The sequence below is a fragment of the Chrysemys picta genome, chromosome 5 (genome assembly GCF_011386835.1).
Source record: "Chrysemys picta bellii isolate R12L10 chromosome 5, ASM1138683v2, whole genome shotgun sequence".
Classification (NCBI taxonomy): Eukaryota; Metazoa; Chordata; order Testudines; family Emydidae; genus Chrysemys; species Chrysemys picta.
This window is the reverse complement of record NC_088795.1, coordinates 42,117,241-42,132,642: the sequence shown is the minus strand read 5'-3', so window position 1 is coordinate 42,132,642 and position 15,402 is coordinate 42,117,241. Positions and strand designations below refer to the sequence as shown.

Below are 15,402 nucleotides of genomic sequence, written 5' to 3'. Positions count from 1 at the left end.
GTAGTGTCAGGGCCTAATACTATAATCATAAATTAAATAGTATTTCTACACATTTATCTATACAGCTGTGGGGACTCTGCAGTGTGGGAGTCAGTAATGTCTGGGATAACAGAAATAAGCATCAGAAATAGTAATCAATATTAATAATTGGATCTATTATTAAATATTGCAGTTTTTGAAATATTACACCTGTTATGCATGTTGCTTTATTTTGGCTGTCTGCCTCAAGTAACTATCCAGGAAACAGGTGGTGTTCACATCTCTGAAACCAGTACCCCAACCAGAGGAATTAGCAGACTTGTCAGCAAGTACAAAGCAGTACAAGTCTCAAATGGATGGTCTTTACAATTCATCTTTTTATATGAGAGTTGTGGCATATTATTTTGGCTATCCAAGCAATGCTGAATTACTGTTCTTCTTGCTTTGTGGATAGAGGCGTTAAATAGCATGAACACTAATGCATGAAATTTAAAATAGAGGAGTGGGACTTAAATTTTTTGAAATGTAAGAGTTGAGATGTTCAGTAACGAGTTGATGTTTTCAAATAGGTGGGAGTGACATCTCAGAAGACCATGAAGCTTCTTCCTGCATCAAGACGTAGGGCAACACAGAAGGTAGCTTTTGTTGACAATGAGATACTTGTTCTGTTAAAAATTAATATTATTATTCCCTTGGAACAATAGTGGTGCAAATAATCTTTTGGTTCTTTCTATCTGGGACAGTATAGGCAAAGTTTCCCAACTAATTCTGTTTCAAGACCTGCTGACAATGCATGGACATTCTTAGGCTTTAGCTCTGGTCAAGTGAAAAATTCTCTTAGTTGTATATTTCTCCACCCTTGTTCTTTTTTGCTAAGAACACTTGTTAAAGACAGGAGTTGTTTGTTTGTTTGTTTGTTTTTTCTTTTTAAAACAGATCTTTTCTGGTGAATTCATGATTATGATTTCTGTGTGGGAAGAAAATATCAGAATAGATGAACTCTTAAGAAAACAATTATATGCTTTTTCATTTCTGGTAATAAGTAAAGGATGAGCAATATAAAATATAGAAAAACAGTTTTATCAAAATAATACTATTTTTTTCAAAGATTCCATTATGTGACAGATGTTCTTTAAAACAACAAATACGAAAAGGGTTGACAGTTAAATAATTTCAGAGAAATAATTTAGATTTAAGCTCTATGACTAAAGGACTTTGTCTTTATATCTATAAAGTGTTGTGTGCTTGTATGATATAGTATGATCATTAAATATGCAGTAGTTGGTAATGCTTACTTTCCATACTGCAGATGCACATGACTAATATAAGGAAAGTTCTTCCTTTTTAAGATGGGAAGCTAATGATCTTTACAGGAATAATGCTGATATAATTATGCATTACATTTTTGCAGGTTGTCATTGGAGATCATGATGGTGTTGTTACATGTTTTGGCATAAAAAAAGGGGAAGCTATGGTAAGGTCAGCTATTTATGTAATTGTTTTAAAGTTCTTGGTGTACAGTTTTTCATCTGTCCCCAATATTGTACATAATGAATATTAAAAAGCTGTTTGTGTTAATGAAAGGAACAAGATGGCTCCGGACATTGGCAAAAGGTTACTAAGCCCCATGATTCTAGATCAGTGGTTGGCTTCCAAACTATGTCAGTAATGACTTTTTTTTTTTAAATAGTTAACATCTAACATATATTTAAATGACTGTGAACTAATTGCTCTGTAGAAGCTAAAGTTGTGGATAGCAGGACAACTTACAAAAACAACTTTCACAGCTTGTATCTTGGTAGTGTGTCTGATAAGTTAATTTTACATGTCCATAAAATCATTTTTTCATGACTAGAGATGATTTCTCTGGAATTGGAATGCAGCATGTATGTGGGGCACTGTGCAGAAGCTTGCACTACAGCTCTCTGTGCTGTGCTTCCATAAACAGCATGGAATCTTAAGTATTTTATCTATTAGCTTTTAGAGCACTGAGTTGATTTATAAAATGCCTGATTTCTTCACTGATACTGAGGAACAATGTATAATAGGTATCTGGGTAGCTGTGTTAGTCTGTATCCACAAAAACAACGAGGAGTCCTGTGGAACCTTAAAGACACAGATTTATTTGGGCATAAGCTTTCGTAAAGGCTTCTGCTTGCCTGCATCTGTAACTTTCACTCCATGCATCTGAAGAAGTCAGATTTTTTTACCCACGAAAGCTTATGCCCAAATAAATTTTAGTCTTTAAGGTACCACGGGACTCCTTGTTGTTTAACGTATAATAAAACCTCATCAGGTATACATGTTCTGTAAAATCACTGCAATTATGTCAAAAGTCCCAATGCAAATTTGGCATCTTTTGTATTTAAAAAAATGCAAATACAGTATTGAAATAATTAAGTATCACTTTCCTTTTTGACTTCCACAGCCAGTGTTCAAGACACTGCCAGGGCAAAGGATCACAAGGCTGGAGCTGGGAGGAGCTCTTAATACACCACAGGAGAAAATTTTTGTGGCTACAGGATCAGAGGTTAGAGGTTTCACAAAGAGAGGGAAGCAGTTCCTTTCATTTGAAACTAACCTCACTGAAAACATCAAAGCTATGTATGTGCAGTACTTTGTTTTTCAATATTATTTCATTTTAGTAAAACTAGTTGGTTAGTTTTTGGTTCTGTGAAAGAATTTTCTATCACATTAGTCTAAATTGGTTTTCTGGCAGGTAGCTCAGGAAAGTGGCCATCCAGATTAAGCACATCCCAACTAAGTGCAGTATACTATTGTGTTCTAATACTTATTTTTGTTTAATTTTTTTTAGTTTTCATGTACTCCTAGCACTCGTTTTTTTTCTCTCAAAATAAAATTTGAGGGTTTATTTTTCTGTACAACCAAGTAGTTGTATTAAGTTTTTCTCTAAAGACAGTATCTGTGCAAGATTTTCACTCTTAAGTCTCTTCTCTCTATCCTGAGATAGGTAGAACTCCTGTAAAGGTATCAGCAAGTCGGAGAGTGAGCCCCATTACAACTGCTTGTCATTCATTAACTTAATTGCTGCAATTGAAAGCTTCTAGCCAGCTCCTCTTCATCCCAATCAGCCTTGATGACATCCAGTATTCTTTTCTTTTTGTCCTTCCTTGACTTCCAGTCAGGCTTGTAGTGAGGTTTTTTGTAATCTACTTTTCTGATTCTCTCCGCCCTCCCCACCCCCCTTTGCATTCGTCACTGCTACTGGCCCAGGAGTACTGGCAGACACTTGGCTCTGGACAGCTCAGAGGAACTTAATGACTGCACTACAGAAACGTTGGGCTTAGTTATTTCGTTACTTTTTTTGTTTATCTCTGGGTCCCTTTGTTTTGGTGTTTCAATAATTATGTTGAGGCCTGGGCTCTGAGGCTTCTTGTTTTGTGTGGTTTCTGTGGGAATAGTTTGGGGTGGAGAGGAAGGGGAGAGAAGGGAATGTAATGAATTTTCTCAATCCCTTGGGAGGAAGAAAAAACATTCACTAAGGAAAGCGTGTGCCCTAGCTGATAAGGCACTGGAATGAGAGTTGGAGACCTGCGTTCTGTTCTAAGCCTTGCTTTTGATCTACTATATGATCTTGAGTACTTTGGATGAGTCATTTTACCTTTCTGTGCCTTGGTTTCCTTATCTGTAAAATGGGTATTATACTTACCTTCGTTTTGAAAAGTACTTTGAACTACAAAGGTAGTAGTATTTATATAAGTGGTGTCCATCTGGCAGAAAATTGTCACATTTGCTGCATCCTCTGTACTAAGACTTAGGTCTGCTGTGCTGGGATGTCAGGTTTGTTTGAAGATGTAACTCCAGGTACTCAGTGCCTTGAGCAATGCCTCAAAGTCTTCTTCAAGGCACCCCATATACATTTTCATCATTCTGAACCAGAGTGCTTAGAAAGTAAAATCTTTGAAAAGAGTGCCTGGGCTTAGCTGTGGAGCTCTGTGTCAGCACACACTCAGGTTCTCTCTTGGCTCAGCAGAATAGTTTCACCACGCAAGAGGCCTTTGTTGTACCTTGGATTCTGGGAGCACCCTTAATCTCCGAGTCCCCAAGGCCTTTCAGGTTCTGGTTCTTGAGATGGTGGTATCGTGTTCTGGCTCATTTGACGAAGCATCACCTCCACGTAAGCATCATCACCAAGAAACATCCAGAGAGCCAGCTGTCTTCCTGACACATAACTGCCCGAGGTTCTAGACATCACTGCATTGAAGGGATGGGGATGACCTGCTACTGCTGCCTGGAAGGGCCTGTGCCCTTGCAAACAGGTTTGGAACAACTGCTGAAGAAGGTGTGGCAAACGCTTTGCACCATAACTCCTCCTTTAAAGACTGCTGAGAATAAGTATGTATACTGCTGACTGTATCCCTCCCCACCCAAGAGCTTGGTTGTCATACCTAGAGGAAGACTGGCTAAACATGTGGCATTGCACTCCAGAACCCTGAGCTTTGGTACAAGATCTAATTTGGATACTTAGTGATGTGAACTAATAGGTCTTTGTGGCAAGAGGGCACATTAAATTTTGGAAAAAGCCTGTGCTCTTGTTAAGATTCTTCCTCAGGACAAATACCAGGATAATAAAAAGCTAATGCAAGGTGCAAGGACCTGGCATCAGAGGCTTGTGGTCTTTGATGCAGGAGATATCGAAGGGCGAGTTTTGTGGTTAGCTAACTCTTCTCTGGGCAGATTTTACTTCCTGCTAAAATCAGGAACTGAATAGAAGATTCTGAGAATAGTGGTTAAGTTCAGAGTTGGTATGTGATTGCCAGGGGATGTGTGGTGTACATTCTTACCTGCTACTACTGCCCTTAGAGAGAAAAAAACTTGGGAGTTGTGCCTGATCCAGGCTTGGGTGCTGAGACACAGGAGTGAGAATCCTGTAAGTAAAACATTTGAACTCCAGAGTGACCCCAAATTCCTTGTTAAGGGGCATATTTGGGAGTAGAAGGACAATTCCCACACAATACCAGTTTGAATATACCTTATCTTGGAAATGAACAACTATGGGGCCTGTTTAATACAGGAGGAGATGGGAGGAAATACATCCCTCTTTTTGTGGTGCACAAGACAAAACTTAATTTTTATTTGTATGAGCCTTAAGTATTTGATGTCCCATGTTGGTAATGCAGTATCAGGGTTAAAAATACTTCAGAGGTATCCGCATAGATTGAGGCACTGGCCCATTACTGTGTTTTCATAGTAGACTGTGAGTTAACTCATAAATATTTGCAGTTATTAAGTTTTGCATTTGGTTGTATGTGTACATTGGACACTTCAAAGGAAGCACACTAGTTTAGAAATTGTGGACCATTGATTAAAATATTCTAATGTGCTTGAAGGCCTTCTAGGTTTATTTTGCACCAAAATGTGATTATTTAATCACTGCGTGTATGTAAAATACTTAGATTTTTACAGTGAATAATGTTAGTATAATGTAAATTGCATATTTTGGATTAAAAGCTCAGGGCTTGTCCACACAGTGGGGTAGTGGCAGGACTTTTTGCCTTGGGCCCTAATGAGTCGAATGCCAGCCATGCTTGGCGGACCCCCTGAAATCTGCTCGCGGCCCCACAGGGAGAACCACTGGTGTAGTGCACACTAAGGGGATGTGATTTCTAAAGATCATTAACATGTTGCACATTAACTGATCCAGGGGTGGCCAGCCTGAGAATGAGCCAGAATTTACCAATGTACGTTGCCAAAGAGCTACAGTAATACGTCAGCAGCCTCCATCTGCTCCCCTGCACCACTCCAAGCATCTCCCGCCCACCAACAACCCTGTCGATCAGCGCCTTCCCCTCTCTTCCCGCACCTCCTGATCAGCTGTTTTGTGGCGTGGGGGAGGAGATGGAGCGAGGACATGGCAGGCTCAGGGGAGGGGGCGGGAAGGGGTTGAGCAGGGGCAGGGTCTGTGGCAGAGCCAGGGGTTGAGCAGTGAGCACCCCCTGGCACATTGGAAAGTTGGCGCATGAAGCTCCAGCACTGGAGTCGGTGCCTATACAAGGAGCCGCGTATTAACTTCTGAAGAGCCGCATGTGGCTCCAGAGCAAGAGGTTGGCCACCCCTGGACTGGTCGATGTAGACCATGCTGCTGTGCATTAAATGTTCCTTAGTGCACTTGAACATAGTGCTGTTCAAACATTCAGCATTGTGTTCAAGTGCACTGGAGAACCTATAGCATGCACCAGCAATGTCCGCACAGACCAGTCAGTGAGCTCCAGAAATCATACCCCTGTAGTTTGTGTTGCTGCACCTTATAGACATGTCTTCAGAGGGTGGATGCTCATCATTTGCAAGTTAGTTCCATTTCTATAAATGGTATCCAACTAACCAAAAGCTTTTAACTGTTCAGGTTGAGGAGATAGCCTTGACATTATAAACCAATGTACAACATGCTTTTTCTAGCTGAAGGCTAAACTGAAATAATATCAAGAAGTTCAGTCTTCTATCCAATCATGTGTCAAAACTAGCGCTCCATTCCATGTTCATGTAAATATTAACTTAATTGCTGTGTTTGAATCTTACACCAGCATGAATGCAGAGTTCCACAGCAGTGGCTGAAGGTGCTCTGCTGGGAGATATGAATTGATTCTCTGACTCCGCTTTCTTTACTACTCACTCTCCCTAACCCATCCTATACCCATTATGGCTCCCTCCAGGATCTTGATCAATCTCACTACACTTCCATTGGCATGGCCTGTGGAATGGATTACAATTTTTGTTGCTGTAATAAACATTCTCTTTACAGTCTTACTGCTGGATTTTTTTTTTAATGTTAATTGAACACTCCACTTGGGGTGGTAGGCTGACTTGACTACTACACGTAGCAAATGGCAGAGTGACTAGTTCAGCAGGATATGCACAAAAAACACTTGCAGGGACCGTAGGTCAATAAAAATTTAAAAACCATGTTTTAAAAATATTTTCTCCATACTTTAACATGGAGTGGCCTGTTAGGGAGATGAAACAGGACTTGGAGCAGTCAAAAACACTCTTAAAATATTCATTCGAGTGTGTGTGTATATCTATACACACTTGAATAATAATTAAACCTCTTTAATTATTTCTGCGGTGATCTGGAAGCCTACTTTCGTTGTCTCTGACTCAAGGAATATTTTCAACGCACCACTGAACAGTGCACTGACCCACAGGAACCCTCCTACCAACACTACAAGAAGAAGAATTCTGCGTGGACTCCTCCTGACGGTCAAAATGACAGCCTGGACCTCTACATAGAGTGCTTCCGCAGACGTGCACAGGCTGAAATTGTGGACAAACAACATCACTTGTCCCATAACCTCAGCCGTACAGAACGCAATGCCATCCACAGCCTCAGAAACAAGTCTCTGACATTATCATCAAATGTCAAATGACAAAGGAGGTGCTGTAGTCATAATGAACAGGTCAGATTATGAACAGGAGGCTGCCAGGCAACTCTCCAAGATCACATTCTACAGGCCACTATCCTCTGATCCCACTGAGGAATACCAAAAGAAACTACACCATCTGCTCAAGAAATTCCCAGCTACAATACGGGAACAAATCTACATGGACATACCCCCAAAACCCCAACCAGGGGTATTCTCTCTGCTACCCAAGATCCATAAACCTGGAAACCCTGGACGCCCCATCATCTCAGGCATTGGCACTCTTACAGCAGGATTGTCTGGCTATTTGGACTCTCTCCTCAGACTGTATGCTACCAGCACTCCCAGCTATCTTCAAGACACCACCGACTTCCTGAGGAAACTACAGTGCATTGGTGTTCTTTCTGAAAACACCATCCTGGCCACCATGGATGTAGAATCTCTTTACACCAATATTCCACATGAGGATGGGTCTACAAGCTGTCAGGAACAGTATCCCTGATGAGGCCACAGCCCACCTGGTGGCTGAGCTTTGTGACTTTGTCCTCACCCACAACCACTTCAGATTTGGGGACAACTTATACCTTCAAGTCAGTGGCACTGCTATGGGTACCCTCATGGCCCCACAGTATGCCAACATTTTTATGGCTGACTTAGAACAACGCTTCCTCAGCTCTCGTGCCCCTCCTCTACTTGTGCTACATTGATGACATCTTCATCATATGGACCCACGGAAAGGAGGCTCTTGAAGAATTCCACCTGGACTTCAACAATTTCCACCCCACCATCAACCTCAGCCTGGACCAGTCCACACAAGAGATCCACTTCCTGGACACTACAGTGCAAATAAGTGATGGTCACATAAACACCACCCTATACCGGAAACCTACTGACCGCTATACGTACCTACATGCCTCCAGCTTCCATCCAAGACACATCACACGATCCATTGTCTACAGCAAAGCCCTAAGATACAACCGAATTTGCTCCAACCCCTCAGACAGAGACAAACACCTACAAGATCTTTATCAAGCATTCGTAAAACTACAATACCCACCTGGGGAAGTGAGGAAACAGATTGACAGAGCAAGACGGGTACCCAGAAATCACCTACTACAGGACAGGCCCAACAAGGACAATAACAGAACACCATTGGCCATCACATACAGCCCCCAGCTAAAACCTCTCCAGCGCATTATCCATGACTTACAACCTATCCTGGAAAATGATCCCTCACTCTCACAGACCTTGGGAGGCAGGCCAGTCCTCGCTTACAGACAACCCTCCCCCCCAACCTGAAGCAAATACTCACCAGCAACTTCACACCACACCACAGAAACACCAACCCAGGAACCAGTCCCTGTAGCAAACCTCGTTGCCTACTCTGTCCCCATATCTACTCTGGCGACACCATCAGAGGACCCAACCGCATCAGCTACACCATCAAGGGCTCATTCACCTGCATATCCATTAATGTTATCTATGCCATCATGTGCCAGCAATGCCCCTCTGCCATGTACATTGGCCAAACCGGACAGTCCCTCCGCAAAAGAATAAATGGACACAAATCAGACATCAGGAATGGTAACATACATAAGCCAGTAAGTGAACACTTCAATCTCCCTGGTCATTCTATTACAAATTTAAAAGTCACTATCATTGAACAAAAAAAACTTCAAAGAAACAGACTTCAAAGAGAAGCAGCAGAACTAAAATTCATTTGCAAATTTAACACCATTAATCTGGGCTTGAATAGGGACTGGGAGTGGCTGGCTCATTACAGAAGCAGCTTTTCCTCTCCTGGAATTGACACCTCCTTATCTATTATTGGGAGTGGACTACATCCACCCTGATTGAATTGGCCCTGTCAACACTGGTTCTCCACTTGCGAAGTAACTCCCTGCTCTCCACGTGTCAGGATACAATGCCTGCATCTGTAACTTTCACTCTATGCATCTGAAGAAGTGAGGTTTTTACTCACGAAAGCTTATGCCCAAATAAATCTATTAGTCTTTAAGGTGCCACCAGACTCTTGTTGTTTTTGTAGATACAGACTAACACAGCTACCCCCCGATACTTAAACCTCTTTGTCTGTCTGTTGTCATACATATAGGTAGGGCTTTTTAAAAGGTATAAAATAAAGAAAAATATTACACTGTCAGAATCCTATAAAATTAACTAGAACCTAGTTTAGATTAATAATTTGGCCACCTCCTTCACTGTAAATCTTCTTTCTCCCTCTCTCCAAAAAGTTTTTAAATGTAATTTAGCCATAAGATCAGAAAGGGGCCAACTTCGTAAACTTCTTGTCAAGAGGGAGGTGGCAGCAGAAGGAGTGAGTAGGTTGGGAAGTTGGGCTCTGCTTCAACTCCCGTTAAATCAAAGGAAGTCTTTCTGCTGATGTGTGAGTGTTTCTTTGAGCCCCTTCTGAGAGCCACAAGGTGGCAGTAAGTGAGGAAACCAGTAACTTTATTACTGGTATGATAGACAGTCCTGTTATGCAGTGAAACAAATGGAGCTAGGGTGACCAGACAGCAAATGTAAAAAATCGGGACGGGGGTGGGGGGTAATAGGAGCCTATAGAAGAAAAAGACCCAAATATCGGGACTGTCCCTATAAAATCGGGACATCTGATCACCCTAAATGGAGCGCACCATTGAATTGCCACATTTATTAATGTAGACATAATTTTTGAAATGGGGGGCCCCCCAAAAAACAGATCTGTATGCTTTTCTTTTTTGTATTTGGGTCTGAATTAATATTAAGTATAACTTTTTAAATAGCTCTTATAAGTAAACTAGGAACATAAATATTAAAATGTACTTATCTTTATTCTCAAAGCTTCATTCAGTACAAAATATTTTCAACTTTGTGACTCAGTTTAAGAAAAAACATATTGAACTACATTTAATCATTTCATTGCTACTTACGTGGTAGGTGAGGCAAAACATCATTCCAAAAGTGACCTAATTGGTTGACCAAATATGTTAATTTTCTGTGTTGACTGAAGATATCCAGAATGAAACATTGCAATCCATCATCTGTGATGAGACTCCTGATTCTTAGGGTGTCACAGAATGCTGCATTGTGGAACGCTTTTGGTGAACCAGTAAATTAACAGATATTGAGGGGGGGAGGAGTGTAACGTTACATAGGATTTGTTTACACTCTGGATTTTAGCTTTTTGATCAATGTAGTTATAATGGCACAAACCCCAATGTACGCACAATACATGGTTGTAAACTGTCCACGCTAGAAGTTTGTATTATTATAACTATGTCAGTATGGCTTCACTGGTGGCTAAAACCTCTATAGACAAGGGATTAATGCCTCAGTCACTCTTAAATATAGAATTTAGGCTCCTAGAGTAACTTGGGCACATTAGAAAATTTACCCAAGGCCGTAGTGAAAACTTACTTGTGTGCAGAATGTCACCCTTCTATTTCACCATTCTAGTTATGGTGACTCATTTTAACTCAGAATCTGTGTTCACTCAATTGTTTTTGCTTTACAGTTAATCTTCAACGTTTGTTTAGTTTTTTGGAGTGTTCCTCCAAAGCCCAAAAGGGTTACTGCTCCATCATGTTTAAATTTTCTACTCCCATTCATTCTTTATTTATTTATTTATTTATTTATTACTGAGCCCTTTCTCTTGCTCACCTTTCACCAAAGTTAATCTAATATATTTACCAAAAAACCCTAAGTCAAAACAATGCCCCCACTCACCCTGCTTATATTGTGCTTCTAAAAATGTATTTTAAAAATGCCTTAACTACTTCTCTTGAGACACACATGGAGATCATTTTTTATGTTCTCTCATCCTATTCTAAAAGGCTCAGGGGGAACTCTGCCTGAACATGCTTTAATCAAGAGGGCATTTCTTTTCTTTTCAATAATTTTGTTTCTCTTTAAATTTCTATTATGAAGAGTATTAGTAAGGTCTCTTTAGCATTTGTTGTCTGCAGACCCTTATGCAGAGATGAAAATAAACTATAGGGGAAAAATATAAAGGAATGTAAAGTATATGATTTTATATTTTGTAGAAAATAACAGGTTTAATCTATTTAAACAGATTAATTGCTTATTTTGCTCAGTAAGGCCCTGAATGTACAAACAGTTATACATGTGTGTAACTTGATCCACATGTATATTGGGGCCCAAGAGAATATCACTATAACTTTAAATGCTGACAAAATTAAATACTTTTCTTTTTCTCAGGCATATATCGGGAGCAGATCTCTTTCTTTGTGCAAGCTATATCTATAACCATTACTGTGACTGCAAGGACCAGCACTACTACCTGTCAGGAGATAAAATCAATGATGTCCTTTGTCTTCCAGTAGAGAAACTGTCTTGCATTAGACCAATATTGGCATGCCAGGATAGAGTCCTTAGAGTTTTACAGGTTAAAAATCTTTGCTTTTTTGTCACTTCCTTTACTGGTACCATAGAACCTCACTAATTCACGCAACTGACTATAAGATCCACTCCATGCATCTGAAGAAGTGGGTTTTTTACACACGAAAGCTTATGCTCAAATAAATGTTAGTCTCTAAGGTGCCACCGGACTCCTTGTTGTTACTGTGAATTATTGAATTTTGTGAAATGTTAAGTAAGCAAACAAACACAATTTTAAAATATCAAATCTAACACATCATGAAGTATGCTTTGTATATTGGCTATAAATATTCTACAGCATATTTTATAATGTAGTAGTAGTCGTCATCTACTCTTAAATCTGCTGAGAAGTGAGATGAGTGCTCTTTTTGATAAGAATTAACATTTGTAGGCTAGTGAGGTAAGGATTAGTGAAATTCTGCTTAAAGATGTGTGGTGTGCACGTGCTTAGACCTTGATCCTGCATTTTACTCACATGTATCGTTAACTTAAGCTATAGTTCCTTATAATTTAAGTGAGTAATCCCATTGATTTCAATGGCACTACTCATATGAGTAAAATTTAAACACATGTTTGTAGGATGGGAGCTTAAATCTGTCTCTCATAACATATACATTTTCAATTTGAATAAATCACTTAATCAGATCAAGTTTTATTAACTCTATAAATCATAAAAATAATTATGTGAAAGATCATTACATGTATACCAGACATGCCAACCCCGGGGAAAAAAATGCAGAAATTGGGCTTGTTTTTGGCTTAATTGGCTTGCGAGTTGCTTGTTGGCTAGCTTTTTGGCTTGTAGCTTGTTACTTCCTTTTTTTTTTTTGATTGGCTCCTGACAAGCAGGAGGAAAGTGGGGGAGAGAGTCAGGGGTGCACAACGGGCCCACCACAGTCCCAGGCTGCACGCTGGGGGGATCTAGTTGAATAGAGTTTGGGGATTCTTAGGGATTGGCTTGTTTTGGCCTTGTTTTGAAATGGGATTCGCTTGATTTTTGGCTTATTGTGAAAGTTTGGGGTGCTTATTTACCACGTAAAAGTTGGCAACTGAATTGGTACATGAATTTTCAGGTTATATTGCCACAAAAACTGAGTTTAAAAACACTAGAAATACATTTTAAACATCTTATTTAACATCTTTTAATAAAAAAACAGTCTTGTACTCCATTTATACACTTCACTGTTCTGTAGTTTTGAAAGATTACCAACACACATAGCAAGTTTATCCATACGTGTAACACAGAATACACATACTTATGCAATTTTAAGTGATTTTTTTTTTTAAATGGATCATTTTAAAAACTCTTTTCTTTCTTCTTCATCTGTAGGGGTCTGATTTGCTATATGAAGTGGAAGTTTCTGGACCGCCTACTGTTCTTGCTTTAAACAATGGAAATGGTGGTAACTAGATCTTAAATATATCAGTATTTCACTGAAATGTATTTTAAATAAAAGTATCAAAATCTGGATGTCTTATTTACAAATATTGTAGAACCTTGGTTAACATTGTCTAGAAGTGAAAAATGCAGAAAGGGTCACAGCTCTGACCATGCAGTTTTTTCTTATAATAGTTTACATATAACATTTCGTAGCTTTGATAGAATTTGACTGATAAACTTTTATGTCAGAACATTTCTAATTAGCTCATTGCCAAAAACAGAATTGCTGTGGTTAAGAGACAAAGCAAGATTCCTGTTAGTCTTTTTTGTTCAAAGTGTCATATGTCCAAAGCTCCATTTTTCATACAGAAACATAACTAGCACTTGTGTTATTAAATGCAGCCTTTGTCCACTTCAGGCAGGAGTAAGAGGCTAAGGCCCGGCCTAAACCAGTAATTTACTTCAGTTTAGCTACATCTTTCGCAGGTATGAGAGACGGCTATACTGACCTAACCCCTGGTGCAAACTAGCACTAGGTTGATAGAAGAATTATTCTGTCAACCTAGTTACCATCTCCTAGGCATAGGGAATTCATCTCCTCATGGGAGAAGCCCTCCTGTCAGCATAGGTAGTGTCTACATTGAAGTATATGGTGGTGCAGCTGTGCCACTGCAGTGTTTTAAGCATCCACAAGCACTAAAAGGCACGAAGTGGAACTTCAGGGACTATCGTAGCCTCCTATCTGGACATGGTGAGAGAGGCCAGCAGCGATTTAGGCATGGGGGTTGTTCAGGAGGTGAAGGACTTGATAGTTTCTCCCACACACCTTTTTCTGTCTCTGGTCCTGATTCTCTTTTATTCTAAGACTCTTTACACCACTTTGGCAGTGTAAAGGGGCCACAAAAGGGAGTGCAAATTGCATTTACATTCCCTTTAAGGTCCTTTTAAACTATCACTGATATGAAAAGTAACATTACTGTAAATGAAAAACAGGGCCTTTGCCTTTATTTTTTGTGTGATGTAGGAATTCTTTTCATGGACATTGATCTTTCACTGTGCCGTGGATTTCTTTACATTTATCTTCAGTAGCTGTGATTTGGTGAATGAGAAGGTTGAGCAGAGCTGTCATGATCCGAGCGTATGGAGGAGAGATGTAATTTAGGTTTGGCCTAAATTTAAAAATCACATCCCTGACCAACATAGTTATGCCAGGCTAACCCCAAGGGTAGATGCAGCTATGTCAACAGAAGAGTGCTTATGTCAATGTAGCTAACGTTGTTCAGGGAGGTGGTGTTCCACACTAGTGAAAAACCCCTTTTGGCGGTGTAGGCTGTGTCTACACTATGGGGTTATGCCAGCATACCTATGCTGACATAGTCTCTGTAGGGTAGACACAACCTTAAAGTTTAAAATTGTTTAGCCAGCCCTTTTGCTATCTTCTGTCACCTGAATTTAGCACTATAGGTCAAAAAAATTAATGAATGGCTCTAATCCGGCTCCTAATCCATTTTCTTTCAGTCAGGCCATTTGAAAGTAGCACTGTGATGGCAGCAGCTGGTTTGGGAGTGAGAATAAGTTTCCCTTTTAAATCCCACTTAGCAGAAGCTGGATTCTGTAGCCCTTATCCAGCGAGGTAAATGAGTGAGGTAGTTTTGTCTTTTTGAAGACCTCTCCACAAACCATCTAATGGGGGTGGGGGAAGAGGAATGGAAGGGAAGTACTTCTCTTGCTAGTCTTTTTCAGAAGCTGGGGAAAATATCCTTACTTTAATGTATTCAGTATTTATATAATTGATGTCCTGCTCCTTTTACATTAACAGCTATTGAGTTGAGTGAGAGATGCACACATGTAAGAAGAACAGGAAAGAACAAATTATTAAAATACCCATAGTTTTCAAGATGTTTGAGTGTCCATCTTCTGAAGTTCTAGCCTTGTTTCTTCCACTGTGTTTTGAAAAAGTCTGGTAACTCTGTTGCAGAACATGAATTTGAATATTTTGTGATTCATACATTACATTCTAAAGGAAAATATTAAAGAAAAGACTTAAGTCCTTAAAATATTTGAATAGTTTAAAATATAATAAATAGATGTAAAAAATAGAACCAATATAGTACCTATATGCTTAGGTGATTCTGGAGAAGAACTTCTGTTTGGAACATCTGATGGGAAAGTTGGTCTCATTCAGGTTTCAAGTGCATCTCCGGTACATAAGTGGGAAGTCAGAAATGAGAAGAAGAGAGGAGGTATGTATCTTGGTAATCTTTC

General features: G+C 39.7%; 1 protein-coding gene across 2 annotated transcripts in view; it reads left to right on the top strand.

Moving 5' to 3' along the window:
- Positions 1–15,402, top strand: part of BBS7 (Bardet-Biedl syndrome 7) — a 48,493-nt gene that overhangs the window by 1,124 nt on the left and 31,967 nt on the right. For both annotated transcript variants that reach the window (XR_010601326.1, XM_005290279.5), the window contains exons 2-7: positions 549–614; positions 1,391–1,453; positions 2,408–2,583; positions 11,577–11,763; positions 13,087–13,159; positions 15,264–15,380. Coding sequence is in view for 1 of the 2 variants with exons in the window: in XM_005290279.5 (XP_005290336.1) it covers positions 549–614; positions 1,391–1,453; positions 2,408–2,583; positions 11,577–11,763; positions 13,087–13,159; positions 15,264–15,380 (682 nt within the window). In the remaining variant the exon portion in view is untranslated. The remainder of the gene's footprint in view (positions 1–548; positions 615–1,390; positions 1,454–2,407; positions 2,584–11,576; positions 11,764–13,086; positions 13,160–15,263; positions 15,381–15,402) is intronic.